The sequence below is a fragment of the Salvelinus fontinalis genome, chromosome 32, assembly GCF_029448725.1.
Source record: "Salvelinus fontinalis isolate EN_2023a chromosome 32, ASM2944872v1, whole genome shotgun sequence".
Taxonomy (NCBI): domain Eukaryota; kingdom Metazoa; phylum Chordata; class Actinopteri; order Salmoniformes; family Salmonidae; genus Salvelinus; species Salvelinus fontinalis.
In genome coordinates, this window is record NC_074696.1 from 30350346 (window position 1) to 30369950 (window position 19605).

At 43.3% G+C, this 19605-nt stretch overlaps 1 protein-coding gene across 5 annotated transcripts; it reads right to left on the reverse strand.

The window, feature by feature from the left end:
* Positions 1-2806: 2806 nt before the first annotated feature.
* Positions 2807-16966, reverse strand: LOC129831061 (palmitoyltransferase ZDHHC18-B-like). Of its 5 annotated transcripts, XR_008755667.1 has the most exons (11): positions 15722-16966; positions 14206-14366; positions 12703-12852; positions 12203-12340; positions 12029-12080; positions 11695-11797; positions 10921-11033; positions 10602-10695; positions 8803-8913; positions 6226-6793; positions 2807-6167 (listed from the first exon to the last, which is right to left on the reverse strand). XR_008755667.1 is itself a non-coding variant. In XM_055894075.1 (10 exons), the coding sequence occupies exons 1-10, from the start codon at positions 15967-15969 to the stop codon at positions 6368-6370; spliced, it is 1596 nt and encodes a 531-aa protein (XP_055750050.1). In that variant the 5' UTR covers positions 15970-16966; the 3' UTR covers positions 2807-6367. The 5 variants fall into 5 exon arrangements, 4 of the variants coding, with proteins under 4 accessions (XP_055750050.1, XP_055750051.1, XP_055750052.1 ...); XM_055894075.1 differs by having other exon boundaries at positions 2807-6793; XM_055894077.1 differs by lacking the exon at positions 2807-6167 and having other exon boundaries at positions 6705-6793; positions 8803-8852; positions 15722-16959.
* Positions 16967-19605: the final 2639 nt, after the last annotated feature.

Here is a 19605-nt window from a genome sequence, read left to right on the forward strand (position 1 = left end):
ACACACACTCCTGCTCACAAAAACAGCACTTGGTCTCCACGAGATAATGAGTGAGTTTTAATAAACATTGTGAACAAGTCAACAGCCTACAGCTGTTATTTTGCTGTGTTTACTTGACATATCTGCATGTGTATTAGTTTGTCAGTGTGTGAAAGGATCTGTGCCTCCTTGTCCCTGTGTGTGTGTGTGTGTGTGTCCCTCTGTTACAACACCCCACACAAAGGAACTGTAAACATTTGGCAGTATTTTACGACTGGCAGAGCTTCATGCAATGCAGAAATGCAGAATAGAGTGCAGAAGTACAAGAATGGTCATACATGGTTCTTCCAGCAGTACTACTCTTCTCTTGGCTGTGGGCTAGAAGTGAATATGGCCAAGCAGGCTTTTGTGTCCCTGCACTGGAAAGGCCTTGTCCCTGTCCCCTCTCTACTCTGCTCTGTATATCCTTGGCACTGGGTTCCCAGCACTTATCAATGTGCTACAAGTGCTAAGGAAAGGAGCGGAGAAGGTCAAATAGGGAGCTTGCAAAGAACCGCAGTTTGTTCACAGACAGGCCTAGAGACAGAGACAGAGTGAGAGAGGGAGAGCGACAGAGAGAGAGAACATTGTGGCCATGCAGGGACTGGTGAAGGGAGAGACGGAGGGATGTGGGACAGAGAGAGGATCAGGAGACGGAGGAGAAAGAATGGAAGAGAGATAAAGGAAAAGAGAAGGGTGAGCCATGCTGGGTGTGGTACATAACTTGAATCCCTAACATGGCCGCTATAGCCACTACATCTCTGAGAGACAAATACATTCATTCATATTTCTGAATGATGTCATCTCTGCCATCCAAAAAGCATTGCTCTGTAATTGACCATTTTCTGGCTCTAGTACAGTAGTTGGCTGCAGTAAATGCTGAGGGAAAAGATGGCAGCGTCGAGAGCTAACATAAGGTCTATATGGCCACAGCTGACTGGTTTATAGTTCATCTCAGCCCAAATCAGTTTAAAAGGACAGCTGGATGAACCGATTATACGGCCATTAAAAAGGCTTGTTGCTCCAAGTCATATTCAGTTGCCAATTAATTAGCATGGCATAACATGGCAAACACTGTAAGGCTGACAGCTACAGTGTCAGAGTCAATTGGATACAAGCAGGTTTGTTCCATTCATGTGGAAATGGTTTGGTGCACCACACTTGCGTGATGAGTAACCTTGCCTGAGAGTAAAGTCCCCAAGCTCATACTTAGGCTTTAGCTCAACAGGCTAGCACAGTCTTGTGTAATGCAGGAGAGCTGGGTTCAGGTCCTTTAATGATACTATAGCAAACCCAGGTCGCTGGAGTGAAAGGCAAACGCCATACACATCATGCCAATAGGGTTAACCCACTTGGTGGGAATTGTAACGTGGTTCATATAGCGAGGATCAGTATATTTCCCCCTCCGAATGGCAAGGCACGTTCCCGTGCTTCGACTAACCTCAGCCCCCCTCATACGTCCCGGACTGTATGTTCCGATAGCCCCACGGCCTCCGTCCCACTTCTGACACCAATGTGGCGTTAGAGGGTCCACTCCTCAGCCAGTTAGCTAACTAGAAGAATGAGGAGATGGTAGCTCAAGATGAACCGGTGAACCAGGTTTAAATTGCTTCAAAATACAGGCTAACAGAGGGTTAGAAGGGTTGCCCAAAACAATAAACTTATCTGGCTCACTGTAGAACTTGGTGGAACTCAGAGATGTTATTGCAATCCATTCAGTCTGTCTCGCTCTGACCCCCTTCAACCCCCAAAACCAGTGGCCTATCAGCTATCTGAACTATGGGTAACTCCTCCCCCCATACACTTGTGTTATCAGGTGTATGTGTGTGTGTGTGTGTGAGGGAGATCAGGAGTGGATAATTAGAGTGTTTTGCCAATAATCACCCATCAGGATCCTCCAGTGAAGAGGCACTTATTTACTGCTATGCTTGAAATAGGGCAGCAGCACTGAATGGTACTCTGTATTTGTAGCATGGTCCATCATGGACCAGTGGAATGGGAATCACTGATTGTCTGCAATCATTCTCTCCAGAAATAATTGACATGGTCACATCATCACTGAATTAGGAGAGAGGTTATCATCATCATTACAGACATAGTAACCTGTTACTGGGGTTGGTCGGCAATAACCTGTCATCAAAAGTTGTCCCTTTATGCATATCCTGATTGAAAATCAGACCTATTAGATCAAACAATTGATCGTATCATATCAAACAGAGGCATGACCCCATGCCAGAGAGGTTTTATAATAAATAGTGATAAGTTGTGACCTGCGGCCTCACACTAAGATAAAGACCCTGTCATCATCAGCTGGAGTGGGGATCTCCCTGCCTACGTCCCTGACAACTCTCTTTTTATGTCATGGTACTGTAATACATGGACAGGGGAAGAAAATAAGCCATCATGGTGCTAGGGTTTGGGTTCAATTCCCTCAGGAATCACATACAAATGTATACACTCCCTGTCCTGTGCTGTAGGACACTTAGGAAGAAAGTGCCTACTAAGCAGTATATATTGTATCTGATCCTAGCTGCTGTCTCTCTTTAAAACATACGTTTGTTCTTCTTCTTAAAACGAGACAGTAGCCTAAAGCCATAGAAGTCTAACTCAACACTACGTGATATTCCAAGGCATACACACCGTGCATACACAGGGAGAGGGTAAGGGTAGCCTCCAGTCATACGCACAGCACATGCCCCGTGTAACCCTCAACATCATTCAGACAGCACAGACAAGCTACAATTAAGGGACATGCAGGGGCCTGTTGCTGAAGGAAGAAGTAATATCATTGAGTTAATCTTTTATTGTGCAATATTCCCCACGATTCAGTTGGCCTACATTAGATGTATTTCTTTTTTACAGACAATATAAGCACTGGCCATCTGTTTGAATTGCTTAATAATGACAAAACCCTGTTATAATATCAACATCTAAAGGGAGACTCGTCCACATGTTTGGGCCATTTTGCCAGTAAACAAAAACAAACACAAAAGATAAACATAGTATTGTCTGAGAGCCTTTGTTTATGTAACTACTTGACTGAACAAACATTGGATTATTTCCGGGAAGAAAGCTCTTTTGAAAGTCTGTAAACATGGTGTGAAAATCTCCATTTAGTTGTAACCATCGCCATCTGGTGGCCTTGGTGTGTAACACGTGAACAGAAAGCATCAATTCCAGTTACTGTATGGAGACAAGCGTATCACTTGGGTTATAAACACACAAATGTTTTTACGGTTTTCCATAAAGAATCAATCATGTTGAACATAAATAAGCACAGAGCTCAACAGACCAATCATTCTGGATCCATGATTGACATGAAATAAACCATTATAAATTCAGTGCTTTTCATTTTGAGGAATATTGGCTGAAATAACAGGAAATGCCCTTTAGAATCAAATGTGAAATGCATTGAGGATGACCACTGATCTACAATATGTCTAAGTTGTTGTGATGAAGGGAAACACCTATTTAAAACACAAAATGCAGTGCAGTGAATTCACTTCTCTGCTCTAGTGAATGTGAATACTTTAGGTCCAAGTGGACAACAGGAATATAATTGTATTTGTATAAAATGGACTGTCAGTGTTAAGTGATCTTTGTGTGTCCCTACTACTCAGTGTGCTCAGGTTTCATGCTCAGTGGCAGTTCATTGCGTTTTCTGTGCAAATGATTGCAGGGTTAGAGGCGTAACGAAGTGGATCAACAAACTTTCACATTTTAACTTGCATATCAAATAAATAAACCTATAACACAAAGACAGGTCTCAATCTGAAACCACACTCTGAATTCTTCCTATGCAGATGCCCTGGTTCAGTGTGCCTTCTCACATCACACAGTAACCTATTAGATTTGTCAAAACACACAAAGAACAAAAAGGTGCAAATGAACAAGAGGCTAATTTGGTCTAGTATCACTGCTCAAAATCAAGGAAGGGATCAGATTCACACATCTAATATGTGGATTATGGAATAGCAATTAGTGCAGGTGATCCTGTCTGGACTAACAGTGCAAGCAACAAAAGGAGGAAGGACTCTTTTGGACATGAGGCAACCACATGCAACGCAAGATACTGCTAACATGTCTCAGGTACATTATTATAGAGGTGTATATGAATCATGAGAAACACTGCTTTAGTAAGAAAACATTCCTGTGTGAGGTGATGCATTTCTGAGGTATGCTGTAGGGGTGTCTTGAGTTGTTACTGTTGAATGAACGGTTGGTTTTGAACCATAAAACAGCAGTTAGGATTTTCAAGACGTCCTCATCTGCCAGTGCATTTCAGTCATGTCCGTGTTGTGAATACTAGTCACTCTTACTATTGTCCTTGGGTCTAGGGCTAAGTACGAGAGCTACTCTTATCGATGTGGGGGGGGGGGGGGAAATCTCTTCAAGTTCAGAGACATTGATATATAGAAAGGTCTATGTACTAATGCTAGCTAGCCTATCAAACTAACTCAAGCTCATCCGTCCGGTTCTGCTTTTAGATTTAAAAAAAAGATTTGGGTTGTTTGGCACTCACACAGCCAGGTTTTTGGGTCTCAAGCCAGCTACTCTAATAAACAGAGCCATCCCAAATCAGTAGGTAGGTATCCCCAAAGTTTGTCAAGCCTTAAGCCAGACTAAACGCTGCACTCACCATTATGAAACATAGCGACATCAGTTTGGATGCTAGGCTAGTTTTTGGCCGCCCAGAATAATAACAGAGTCTGTATGAGGCCCTGTAGTGCTGGCTGGGTCCCTTCTGCTTGAGTGTCAAAAGAAGAATGTATGGTTCACTGAGTGGCTATAGAAGTTTGCGCCACAAAACACCAGCTCTTTCGTTGTGCTTTTCGCTGTAAACAAAGGGGCTATTCAGTTCAATTACATTTGGAGGTTTGTCTAGGAGTCCTATATAAGTGTTCACATCACACGTTCCACTGCAACTCACACAGCAGGTAGTGCCCTCTTCTGATAGGAAGCTGTAATGTAGCTCTAGATCTCCATTAATTTGCAGTCTAGTAAAGGCCCAAGCAGGCTTTACAAAATCGGTAGTAGATGTGAGTTAGGCCTAGCTAGTGAAAGCTGGCCACCGTGCAGTGACTTCCCCAGACAGTCACACCCCCATAGCTATCCTCGGTAATACATCCTTAAGCTCCAAAGTAACAGTCACACATCCTTGTCCCCATCCACATAGACCCAGGATGTAAAGAGGGTGTTGGTGATGCTTCAGTCATGGCCCACCTCTCTCTGAGGACTTGTGGACTTACATAGATTATAAAAGATGGACCAGCTTCCACCTGACTGCATCCAGTGTGACTGACTGTAGTCTCTTAAAGAAGATGGACCAGCTTCCACCTGACTGCATCCAGTGTGACTGACTGTAGTCTCTTATAAAAGATGGACCAGCTTCCACCTGACTGCATCCAGTGTGACTGACTGTAGTCTCTTATAAAAGATGGACCAGCTTCCACCTGACTGCATCCAGTGTGACTGACTGTAGTCTCTTCTAAAAGATGGACCAGCTTCCACCTGACTGCATCCAGTGTGACTGACTGTAGTCTCTTCTAAAAGATGGACCAGCTTCCACCTGACTGCATCCAGTGTGACTGACTGTAGTCTCTTATAAAAGACGGACCAGCTTCCACCTGACTGCATCCAGTGTGACTGACTGTAGTCTCTTATAAAAGATGGACCAGCTTCCACCTGACTGCATCCAGTGTGACTGACTGTAGTCTCTTCTAAAAGATGGACCAGCTTCCACCTGACTGCATCCAGTGTGACTGACTGTAGTCTCTTCTAAAAGATGGACCAGCTTCCACCTGACTGCATCCAGTGTGACTGACTGTAGTCTCTTATAAAAGACGGACCAGCTTCCACCTGACTGCATCCAGTGTGACTGACTGTAGTCTCTTATAAAAGACGGACCAGCTTCCACCTGACTGCATCCAGTGTGACTGACTGTAGTCTCTTATAAAAGACGGACCAGCTTCCACCTGACTGCATCCAGTGTGACTGACTGTAGTCTCTTATAAAAGACGGACCAGCTTCCACCTGACTGCATCCAGTGTGACTGACTGTAGTCTCTTATAAAAGACGGACCAGCTTCCACCTGACTGCATCCAGTGTGACTGACTGTAGTCTCTTATAAAAGACGGACCAGCTTCCACCTGACTGCATCCAGTGTGACTGACTGTAGTCTCTTCTAAAAGACGGACCAGCTTCCACCTAACTGTAGTCTCTTCCTATAGCCGTGCTCCATGAGTCTGGCAAGTGGGACTAAACTGTTGTACAACATGCAGAGCGTAGAGCTGTGGAAGGCAGCAAGGCGCAGGTTCATTCACTCAGAGGGAGTTAGAGTTTGCTTGACTCAGTGCAATGCTGCAAAGCTGTCCCTTACGTGGTCCTCTGCCCCTGTACCATGACTAGGCCCAAGGCCTGGAGAGGTGGGGGGGCTGAGGCTGACGTTGTAAGCCGGGTTGGAGATGTGGAGAGCGGCCCGCTTGCTGCTGCTGCTCCGTGCCGACCGCGTCTTGTGGTGCCGGTTATGGTGGTGGTGCTGCTGGCGGGGTTCGTCCGGAGGACTGGTGGTGTGGCTGTGGTGACGGCCTCCGCATTTCAGAGAGGGCACTGCAACAGCGTCAGGGTCAGAGATTACAGCAGGGTTAAAGGTCACCGCCGGGTCAGCTGGGTCAATGCTGTCTGGACAGGAAGTAGAGACGGTCTGGGGTTTCCCTGTCTGGGGACACGGAGAGCGAGATGCCGACTCCAACAGATCTTTAGTTCCCTGTGTGCACTGGGTGGGAGAAGGAGAGAGGGAGAGGGTGGCGGAGAGAAAGAGATGACAAGGGGAGCAGAAAAGACAAGAAGAACCAAGAACAATTAGCTCAGCTGAAAATAAAAAAGAACAGAAATCCCCCAGGGGGGAGGAGAGATCACTCAGACAGCTATGCAGAGCAAAACTATGGGTCAAAGGTCAAGCTATAGGTAATTGAGGTGGTGCAAGAAGGACATGCAGGTATTCTGATGCTTGGTAGCAGACAGTCATTTTGGTGAGGGGTAACCATGCAGATGATAAAAAAATGTAACTTGGAAGCACAAAGTAACACAGTGCTGTTGTATCAATCTTGCCACGGTATTTCCACAGCACCAGAGATCACATCAAATTCTCGTTTGAGTAAGGTAAGACCCCTACACGGTAAGGGGACAAGGCTATTGCCTTGAAGGATGGTCTTTTGGGGGTTTTATTCTCGCTTGCAAAAGTGACAGATAAATGAAAGTTACTTGAAAGATGAAGTAACAAAGGTCAACAAAAACCCACCAGAGCATAAACATTGTAGTGTGGAGATGATTGCATGTCTGACTGCTTGAGTAAAGAGAGAGATGCTCTTATGATGTTATGTAAAGGACTGGCGTAGCTGTCAGCGCACATTTAACACATGCAGAACCTGACCGCCGAGGGGAATTTAGAAGTGTTTGCATTCTCCCCTATGTGGAACAATTTTCATTTATGCTTCCAAATTTAAGAAGCAGTTGGAAAGACTGAATCACTATAAATGAGTGTACTGCTTGAAAAGGTTATTTTGATCATTGTCTGGTGTGTACATATACAGTGAGCTCTAAAAGCATGGGGACAGTGACATTTGTTGTTGTGGCTCAGTACTCCAGCACTAGATTTGAAATGAAACAATGACTATGAAGTAGATTAAAGTGCAGACTAAACTTTCCTCCATAAATCATTTAGAAAACACTGCACCTTTTGTACATAACTCCCCCCATTTTAGGGGACTAAAAGTATTGGGACAAATTCACTTACGTGTAGTAAAATAGTCAAACGTTTAGTGAAAAAGTTAAACATACAAATAAATCATACCCCCAAGACATGTTTGGGGGGGGTATGATATTTGTGCATCTGTAACTTTCTCAATCATCATTCACCACTCATTCAGGACTATCCGTAATCATGGTAGCATCCATCTTCATGTTGAAGTATATAGAAACATTATATTCTTATTTACAATAAAAGTGACTCCAAGATGACAATACTTATCATAGATTTCTATTGGGCACAAAATAATCTAAAACACAACCAAAACAAACAGCAAATGCTTCCAACAAGTTTGTAGAGTAACAGGCTTGATGTAATCATTGTGTGCTAGGAATATGGGTCCAAATACTCAACTTTTGACTACTTTAATACACAAGTGAATTTGTCCCAATACTTTTGGTCCACTAAAGCTGACAGTCTGCACTTTTACCTCCCATCATTGCATCCAAAGTGCTGGAGTACAGAGCCAAAACAACAAAACACTCAGTCCCAATACTTTTGGGGCTCACCATCTGTGCATTTAAGCATGGATGAGTGTATCTGAGGCATAGCTGACAAGAAAACACAAATATATTAAAGTACAACGAATGTGCCATTATCTTTTCCTCAGTTTGACGGTCTGATATTCCAAACCTCACAGGTCTGGAGTTTAGAGAGGCTGACTGTGTGTGATGGGATACAGCCTGACGTAGTTGAAATCAGCCATGTTAAAGGAAAAGCATAGTAGCACAGAGAAGCCAGCCAGGCAGGCAGAAAACAAAGCAGGCAGCAACAGAGAGAGGGACCCCTAGAAAACCTCCCTTCTGCGCCAGGGTTGGGCTCTAATCAGTTTTCAACTCAGTACTTCCAAATAAGTGAATTGGCATTCAATTGACGCAGATGTAGACACAGTAGCCACAGAGACGGGTAAGGCCAGCCAAACACTCTTACTGCACTCTACCTGGGGTCATCTCACCAACCTGTCTGTCTCCACTAACCTTGCTCATCAGCCAGCACAGGACAGAGCAAAGTCCAGACAGCTGTCCTCCTAGTGGGGGGTGGTGATGGGCCATACACACAAATACGGAGAGACACAATACCAGTTGACACTACGGAATAGGCACACAGGGGTAAGGCTTAGTGACAATGATGACATAGGGACTGTTCACACGTATGATTATGCTACATCTTAACTGTAACACACAGGTGAGAATTAAAAAAGGAATGCATGTCTATTAAACTCATTTGAAAATAAAACATATTTATTTCATTGTTAAAATGCAATATTTATTACTGTACATTTCAGATGAACATCATTTATTCCAAAATGACTTGTAAATATTTAGATGACCAAAATAAACAAAGACAAATAATAAGATTGCAATATAAAAAATATATTAAAAAGCATAAGAAAACAGAGGGAGATGATTTTGACTGGCTTGAGGCAGGCAGGTAGCCTAGTGTTAGGCCAGCATCGGAGTCACTGGTTCAAATCGCCGAGCCGACTAGGTGAAAAATCTGCCAATGTGATATTGAGCAAGGCACTGAAACCTAGTCGCTCCTGTAAGTCGCTCTGTATAAGACTGTCTGCTAAATTACTAAAAACATTTCAAATGTAAATGCAGGTAGCTTTTATGTCACTTTTACCATGACCATTACATGATGGTATGACACACAGAACACCACACACACTCCAACACACAGTCACGTCAGAGACAAATACAGACAACACTGAAGAAGACAAATAAGTGTTTTCACTCTGTAAACACAGATAATTCCATCTGCATAAATAATAATAAATATTAAATAATAAACCTCTTCCATGCTTTTTCAGCTGACCAACTGAATATCAGTGAGGGAGGGTGTCCAGATTGAGACAAATGAAAACAGCACTTGGGTACAGATGTATTTGCGGCCGGTAAATTCCCAGCAGTAACCGCTTCCATTACCAGCATGTGGTTGCTAAAAGTATAAATACTGAACCAATAATGTGCTTGGTCTCTCTCTCTGGTCTAACTCCTTATGTGCAAATAAATTCTAATCCGCAAACTTCCGGCAGACATGACAGTGCCCTAGTATCGTTAAAGTAAACCAAGGTTAGGTTAGCTTGTCCCTATTGCTTGAATGTAAACAGAAGGAAGGCATAGTCTGAAGAGTTGGAGAGTGCCACTGCTGTCAGACTGAACTAAAAACCCAGTGGCAGCCACACTTTGTAAACAAACATTTTAATAAAATCTCCTACGTTTCTCCTTAACTGCAAAACAAGGGCAAAACATTTAACCCAGCTGGGAAGTGGATGAATCATATGTAGTCTATTCGCTGTTCCCTTTTTCACTGAAATGAAATAGATAAATAACACTGAGCTGCCTGATTATAACATTAGGGCATGGAATGGCGTAAGTAACTAACGGTTGAGCTACACCCAGGTCAAACATGGCCTAGCAGCCAGCTTCACTTCCTCTTTCCAGCCACAGACAGTCTTTTACTGTCAACTGTAAACAGTCTGGTATAGACTGGACTACCAGGACCAGGCAACAACATATGTAATGACCACAACAGGATCCTGGACCCTTAGCAATAGTACACTGGTATGAGGGACTAAGTCATGAGGGGGTGACCCCATACACAACAGACAGTCAGGCAACGGTCTAAGGGGGTTGGGTTCGGTTGGAAAAGGCAACTAAACTGGGGTCTGCAAGTCAGGCTGAAGGTGGTTTGGGGTTGCAGGTAGCGGTATAGGGGAGGGGGGAACCTGTAATGCACAAGGGGGCAGCTGGGACGGCGTGGGCCCTCCTACCACGTTTATCTCCTTCTTAGCGGCCAGCTCTATCTCAGTGGCAACTGTCTGGGACGACTCCTCCACTGGCATGAAGCCTCGCCTGTCAATCAAACTGAACAACATGGAGGAAACAGGTTAGTCAAATAGTTCAGGCTTCAGGTCAATTCAGTTTCCTTCTTAGTCAAATGAAGGAGTGATTGGAAATTAAATTCATGCATTGGAGAAAATCCTCAGAAATCAATGGGGCATTTTTAAACACTTCCTAAATAGACTGATTTGAAGAAAGAACTGACTCAAACTCTATCAAATAAACATTATAAACCAGGCTGAGTCTCACCTGGGAGGCATGGGTCCACAGAGTACAGAGCAGCAGTTAGTAATGATGTTGTTATAGCTGTAGGGGTTTCCGGTATCCTCCGCCCCACTCTTCCCCGACCACGAGCCTTTGATCTGGGAACAAGAGAGAAACATAAGATTGACCATCAGTCCTCGACCTAGACTAGTTTTAGTTTATTTGTCAGGGACCAGGCACAACAAACATGACACCAGGTTAAGCTGCATGGCTACTTTCAATCTGCACATACCAGAAGGGTCACTTAACTGTTTAAAGCACAAAATCTGCAGTCAGTCAAACATGTGATTTTCCTGGGTTTCATGTACATATACAAGGTTGGAGTAATACTATGACATTTTGAAAATGCCCTCATAGTGTAAGAGCTGTTGGAAAAGCCCGCCTGAAATGTTTCCAATTTGGTGGGGTAGTATTTTGGCCTACCATGGTGGCCACACTATGTGGTAAATGAGTTTATAGGCCAATAAGAAAGAGTTCCAAACCTCTCTGATAATAACAGCTCAGTTTCCATTTTCCCCTCACCACTCAGACCACTCCCAGACAGCCCTAGCTAAATTCTTACTTGAGAAATTGCCCTTTACTAAGATGCCATTTGTTTCTTTTTGACTATTTTAATTGAAAACAATCACAGTAAGATACTTAATGATTTGATAGAGATAAAAACAGCTGCATTGAACCTTTAAAGTGTATAATACGTATATGTTTATTATACATATCCCAGAAGAGACAGAGATATCACACTCATTGACATTTACTCACATCTTCATTTGTTGTCAGGTTAGAAGCAACCAGGTAGGTATGGAAGCCTGAGAGGCCCAAGATGGACCAAACTGAAAAGAAGCAAATCACCAGCTCCACAGCAGTGCAGGAAGAAAAGTTAAGGACAACATTTATGGTTTGAGTATCTAAATATCACCAGAGATGTCAGCTGGACAGACAGATTGAGAGATCCATTCATATTCTGCAATACGGCCAAGAAGCTGAAGTGAATGACAGTTTAGGTGCCCTAACACCAGACTACTCGAGGCAGGGAGTGGTATTATGAGGGGATCTGATCGGTTACACTAGACACACAGTCTTGGTAAAAGGATATCTGGCTGGACTCTCCTGAAGAGCAAACATCAGGCCTCTCCCTCCTTGTGCCCCTGAGGACAGAACCATTGAAAATTGATACAGAAAACCATGACAGGATGATAAATCAGGATATACGCAACCGTTCCATACAAAATCACAAGCCCGGGCAGTGTCTTCTGTGTAGACTACGTACTCAGTGCTAGATGTGTGGCGACGCAGCCAAAGATGAAGACTGTCAGGAAGGACAGAGAGACGATGAAGGTGTAGAAGAAACGATAGTTCCTCTTCCCAACACAGTTCCCCACCCAGGGACAATGGTGGTCGAATCGCTCTGGAGGACAGGAAGAAAGAGTGAGGAAGAAGAACATTTACAAATATCTACAAAGGACATCTCATTGACATGAAGGCCAAGCTCTCAAGACCCTTTCAACAGTAAAATAAATGTGAATTTAAATGTAGAAAAGTCTAAATAGAAAATTAAGAAGGCCTGCTTTCAGAGTTGATCAACATATTTATGGAGGATACCAACACTAATAAACCATCTTTATAAGACTGTTTTGTTGAACAGTCTGTATTTATCAATCTCAGTAACAGGCTGTGTAGTATAGTCTAAATAATTCAGTCTAACAAATGTCAGTGTGTCCCTCTGTCTACGTTCCGTGTTGAACGTCCACCTCTGTCACCAGTCCTTACCCACACAGTTGTCACAGAGGGAGCAGTGGGAAGTGCGCGGTGGCCGGAACATCTTGCAGGTGAAACAATACTTGAGCTTCACTACCTGCTGGTTGATCATCACCTCCTTGGTGCGGGGAGGGGGTCGGTAGGTGGAAGAGCCAGAGTTATCTGAGGAGTAGAGAAAGACAGGGAGGACATATCAAGAGATATAGTACACAAGGTGTGTGTGTGTATTACTATTCTCTTGGGTACCGGAAATCCCCCAAATTCCTCACAAAGATAGTAAAAAAAGGAAAATTACCTTATTTTAGGCTTAGGTGTTAGGGTTAGAATTAGAGGTCAGGGAAAATAGGATTTTGAATGGAAATCTATTTTTGGCCCCCACTAGTATAGTAAAAACCTATGCTTTGTGTGTATGTGTCCATGTTGTGATCCAGGCAGTAGTAGCTTTAGGCCTAATTGCTGGCGGAGTGGTGTCCATTAAGGCGGCTTCATGGGGGAGGCAATCAATCAACACAGGCTCTGTGTAATGTATGAAAGTGCGCTGCCTGCCTGGCAGTCCCATATGCTGCGTTTAGACAGGCAGTCCAATTCTAATCTTTTTGTTTCAGTTGAGTGATGGTTCAGTTGAGTATCAGGTTTCAGTTGAGTGATGATTTGATGTATTAGACTGGCTCTATCACTACATGGCACGAGCTCATTAATAGTAAAGTGTAAGGTACGTTCAAGATAACAACGTAGTCACAATTTTTGATACACAACTGAATAATAGTCAGAACTAAGTATGATACTTTTGATAAGAACTTTCTGGAAGTATTCATCTGGTTCAGGAAAATAGGCCTAACCAGCAGATATGCACAACTTAGGCCTAAACCATGTTGCAGAAAGCTGAGTGGACATCACGCTCTGTCATCCTAACAGAGACACGTCACAAGAGCATGAGAATATCATCACTCAATAACATTTTTTTTATACTTTTGGTGCCACACAATGAAATTACTCTATAAAACCACAATCCTCCCCTACGTGAAGTGCGTTTCCACTCTACAAAAAACAATGAGAGAAAGAGATGAAGAGAAAATGAGGGAGGGGGAGCGAGAGAGAGATGTTAGTGGCAACCCACTGCAATGGGGCCAGTGTCTTTGAATTTTTCACAAAATTAAATGGCAGAGTTAACTACCCACACAGCAGACTGACCACCCACACAGAAACAAGCAGTGCCACTAACAGTTCAAAGACCTCTATCCCTCCCTCCCTCCATGCCCGTTCAGAAGAGACTGTGTGTGTGGTTCAACCATTTGCTGGCTGAATAATGCATTGCTTCAAACAAAAAAGGCAGGAAACTACCATATATGTTGCTACTACAGTGTGTCAAAAACCAGAGCAAACCAACTGGTGATAGAAGGTCAAAAAGAGAGCAGAATATGGAGCAGGAAAACAAATGGTGAACGTGTACACAATGCTGGGAAAGTGAGTGGGAAAGGAAGAATGTTCTTTACGGTGTGTATGTGTTGCCCTTACCGATCTGCTTCTCAATGTCTGCGGCCTCGTCCGGTGTGGCTCGGGGCAGGATGCCAGGGTCAGTGAAGCTGGTTTGCAGGAGGGAGATGACTACAAACACAAACAGCACTCCTCCAATTGCTGGGATGAACACAGTCAGATGCTTCAACAGGAAGGGACAGCTGTAGTGACAGGACAAAGAAAAAAAGAGGACTATATTCAGCAACAATTAAAGTGGACTTCCTTATATGTTAAAACTACGGGTGTGTTTACACTGGAAGCACAACTCTGATATTTTGCCCAATTAATAGGCAAAAGAGCGGACTTGATTAATCAAAAGACCAATAGGCCCCTTTCTGCGTTTGCAAAGTGCCACAAGAGGGCGATGTGCGTGCAATTTGCAGAAACCCCTCCCTGCTAATATGTAAACTGCTAGTTACAAACGCAGTAAATCCGTGTGGAGCTCAAATGGTGAGCTTAAGTATTCGTTTTTCACAATGTATTCAGAATATTACTGTGCATTATCTGCGTATGATGAGGAGCGCTTCTTCAGGAAAATCTCATTAGGCAAAAAGCCTTATTTACATGTTGCTTATGAGTATATTTCACACTACCTTTGGATTATAAATTGGATTGTGAGTCTTGTATAAATGTTCTGCATAATATAAAGTTTGTGTCATCCTCGCCAATCAATTTCATTATACTTAAAAAACACGTCAACCAGTAAAATGGCTCTTTGGCTAGCTTTGCTACAAGCCTGTCAATGAGCGTTAGCATTCTATCTAACAACTGCTGAATCCAAAATAGGTATTTTGCAACTATCACAACCAAATATAATCTTAGTGACTGTTCAAGCAACAATCAAAACAACATTGTAAGCCTAGGAGAACCCACCCCCAAAAAATATAATAGCTTATTTCAGTGGGTGATAATACATGCGCGCTGACTGACAATGTGTGGTTATTCCAAGTTCATTTCCGCAACCAGAAATCGTGCGTAACGTCAATGTGTCGGGTACCGAAAATAAAAATTAGAATTGGGCTGACTGTTAATGCAGCCTGGCTTCATTAAGGTCATTTTTTTATCACCAGGACAACTAAAGAGGTCAAGATTGATTGCAGAGCACTGCAGCGACAATCAGGACCCTGACTAACCACATGAAGGACTAGTTCTCATTTTCAACATGAGAAACTGAAAACGCTGTCAAACACAATAGTACAGTATTGCAATAGTTTCTCAACCACCCAGAGAGGATGTGGTTTTAATCAACTTTCACTTTTTAATTACTACTGTAGCATAGTCTCAGGAGATGTAACACACATTTCAGCAAGACACTTGTAAGAATATGTAAGCACGTGTTCTGGTATTAAAACTATTCCTCTATTGTTGTGACCAGAATCTACTGTATTGGTTAAACTGCTAGACACACAACCAAACTTACCATGGTTTGTTGAAACCTGTGTGGCATAATTTTAATGGCTAGGGCAAACATTTTTGTGTCAAAGCAATGCAAAAGAAAACAAGAACTTGTACTTACTCGAAAACAAAGAACAGTACAGTGGTGACCAAAATGAGGCCGAGGGTGAGTGGTAGGACACCGCTTTGCTGAGCCACTATGATCCGTCCATCACAGTAGAAGCGATTCTTGCCGGGGAAAACTTCCCATTTTCTCCGTGCGGTTTCCCCCTTCTTCTCTTCCTGAACAACAGCCTGTTGCAGCGGCAGGGTCGGGGTTGGTGTTGAAAGTGCCTGCGGGTCGATTTGCTGGTATTCGCAATGTTTCATGATTTACGAAATTTTGGAGCTTCCCGAATAGAGGAGCTGTCTTGTGCTTTCCACCGCAATCTACATAGGCAGCAACTTGCTAATTATCTCGCTAATGTTGGCTAACTAACGTTACCTAACAATAACATCGACTAGCGTGTTGCCAGTAACGTTAGCTACAAACATGTTCCAGTACCGGTAAGTTAGTGGTGCATGTCGTCATTGAATCAACAACGTCACCAAGCGTATCCAGTGTATGCAAACAATATCCCCAAAATATACACTCCATGAGGAGAACAATTCGACTATGATATTATCCATAATTTCGGTCTATCATCCTAAAGAACAGCTGTGTGTGTGACCCATTACATTCGTATGACCGCTTAGCTGGCTAGGCTAACGCGCTAGCTAGGCTAACGCTACCTAGTTAGCCCAAAAATCAGTGATGAAAAGACTAACGTTAGTGAATAGTAGCTAAGTAGAAAGCATATCCTATGCACAGCATAAAAATAGGTATCAGTACCATACCAGGGTTCTGTTTGATACGGACGGTTCAATATGATCCTATTTGAAAGCACCAACTCCTACACTTTCAGCCAGGCAGATGAAGCAAAGTGATGTTGGAATTTCCCGGTGGTGATGTAGATTAGGGTTTTCGTAGCTACGAATCGACGCTAACCAACTGCAGACCGTCTGTTATACTAATAAACATCATAATCGAAATTCTCATTTATGTTGGTCTCGTGTAGTCTATTACATTCAGGAACGCGTACAGGTCAGGCGCACTTCTCTCCATCATCCAGCGTAATGACCGAGAGGAAGAGGCGAAGCGAGAGGATTTACTCCACCCAAAATCTATCCACGTGAGAATAAGCCCTTTTTTCCCAACCGACATCACATGTATTTCCATTTATATTGTAAAAGCGGTCCCTGGGCTATCTTGTCAATACAATATATCATATTTGGTCATGATCGCTATGGAATGTTTACGACACATTAAATTGTTGTACGGCGTTCATGATTTGTTGGCAAGGAATTACGACAAACGTGGAAACCTTTATTAGGTTAGTCAACTATTTTTCTCCTTCCCCCTTCTGACACCAAGGTGGCGACACGCATCTCTGCTTCCTCAAGCTCATAAGATGGAACTGCTCTTCTTCCCCAGGAAAGCCTGCCCGCCTAAATACCTCTCCATCAGGGTTGACAACTCCACCCTCCCAGAGTGCAAAATCCCTTGGCGTGACCCTGGACAACACCCTGTTGTTCTATGCAAACATCAAAGCGGTGACCCGCTCCTGCAGGTTCATGCTCTACAACATCCGTAGAGTACAACCCTACCTCACACAGGAAGCGGCGCAGGTCCTAATCCAGGCACTTGTCCTCTCCTGTCTGGACTACTGCAACTCGCTGTTGGCTGGGCTCCCCGCTTTTGCCGAACCCCTGCAACTTATCCAGAACACAGCAGCCCGTCTGGTTTTCAACCTTCCCAAGTTCTCTCATGTCACCCCACTCCTCTGCACACTCCACTGGCTTCCAGTTGTAGCTTGCATCCACTACAAGACCATGTTGCTTACCTACGGAACAGCAAGAGGACCTGCCCCTTCCTACCTTCAGGCTATGCTCAAACCCTCCACCCCACCCGAGCACTCCGTGCCGCCACCTCAGATCTCTTGGCCCTCCCACCGCTACACTCAGCCCAGTCCAAGCTCTTCTCTGTCCTGGCACCCCAATGGTGGAACCTGGTTCAGAGTCCCTGCCCATCTTCCAAAAACATCTAAAACCCTACCTCTTCAAACATTATCTTAAATAATCCTCCTCACCTTGACACACCCCCCTTTCTAGCTCTGACTCTACTGACAGCTACGCTATTGAGGACAAAAGTTACTTTCTATGCCTGTGATACGTGGTTGTCCCACCTAGCTATCTTAAGATGAATGCACTAACTGTAAGTCGCTCTGCATACGAGCATCTGCTAAATGACTAAAATGTAAATTAAGTTACCAGTATCTTTGCTTACACCTCAAAAGGCAAAATCCAGGTACGGTAGTCTACTTTGTATTATTACCATATTAACCATATTAAATCATGAACAAGTGACCCAATAATGTCAATGCAAAATTACTTTTATTAAGCCTAGATATTTAGAAAACTACGTTTCTGCAGTTCCATTAGTTGACTTTTGTCACTACTGTTCCTTTGGGGGGCTTGGGCTGGTGTTGCTACTGGATGACATGAAGTCTGGAGAATCCAGTTTACACACAAGATTCGCAATGATCTCAGAGGCTGCCAGGGATGTGTTTGAGGTGGCTGCAGAGGGGCTTGGAGGCTCACTGAACAGACTGTTGTTGCTCTTGACTGGACAACCCAGCAGAGCCACCATCCCACTGCTTCTACTCGTGGTCTTGGAAATGTCCATGGAGTTGACCACCCTTTTTTAGAGAATAAGGGAAGAAAGAATATAACTTTATTAATCCATTTTGCAAAGGATATTCAAAATGTTCTCTGAAACCACCAGCCCTTCAGTTGCAATTTCAGTTCCCACATTTTCATTGTCCTGCCCGGGATTTGAACCAGTGACCTTCTGGCTACAGGTCTGCCTCTAACCTTTGGGATACTTTCCTCTTGGCAGTCTGGAGAGGTCGGATTTTACTCCTGCTGTCGTCTTGGACAGGCTTATTATCCCTCTGGCTGTTAGTATGGGTGGGGCGAGGAGGGGATTGGCACCAGTGTTCTGGTATTCCTACCAAAATTCACAGCAGAAGCTTTGCTTTCCTTTGTATCTGTGGAAAGAAAAATACATCAGGATTTTATGACATAATATACAGTAGCCTATAGCATATTTTGCACCAAATTCAATCTAAAATTAGGTGTTATGAATATCATACAGGATCGATAAAGGTATTCAGGACCCCTAGCTGAGACTACATCAACAGGAACCTGCATCAACTGAAAAGCTCTATCCAGAGACAAGGGGCTAATGGATTTGGTCATCAGTATACACAGCATACTAATCAGCTCCAACCACCTCAGTTTGCTTCACGGCAAGACCTCGGAAGGAGACTCGGCAGTGAATCTCCTCTGAACACTGTGGCCTATGCAGGTTCTCTGTGATAGAAGAGAGAGTGATTTTATTTACAATTAGGAAACATTGCATATTATCAATAGCGCCAAAGGCTGAATTATTTGTTTTTATTATACATTTAATAATAAAAATACCATGGACTAGATGGTAATTGTACTTCAAGTACAATTGATGGGGCTGGATTAAACTCTTTAAAAGTATTATTGTGGTAGAAGTTTAAAAAGTTTTACTTTAAATCAGTTTTAAAGTATGAATAGTTTGGGAAAACGTTATAGTAGTGGTAGTGTCTGCAGTAGTAATGGTGGTGACTGGTTATAGTTGAAAAATGTAGAATAGCCTGAACATGTGAAAGTTGGTTTGGTGTATGTAGCTGGAACGGTTTAAGAGTTACTGTTGGTGGGTTATGTTATGCAAACGTGTGCACATTTATATAGTTATTAGTTAATAAAAGTTTTTAAAGAATTTGAAGTTTGGACAGCCTGAACCTGTGAAAGTTGGTTTGCTGTCTCTAGATTGAACGGTTCAAGAGTTCAAGTACTTCCTTGACTTCAGTCTTGACCATCACATCTGCAGTT

Coding starts and splice junctions, on each gene's coding strand:
- LOC129831061 (XM_055894075.1), bottom strand. CDS start 15,969: ATGAAACATTGCGAATACCAGCAAATCGACCCGCAGGCACTTTCAACA. Junction 12,853..14,205: donor AGACATTGAGAAGCAGATCG/GTAAGGGCAACA, acceptor TCTACTCCTCAG/ATAACTCTGGCTCTTCCACC. Junction 8,914..10,601: donor CTAAGAAGGAGATAAACGTG/GTAGGAGGGCCC, acceptor CCTATTCCGTAG/TGTCAACTGGTATTGTGTCT.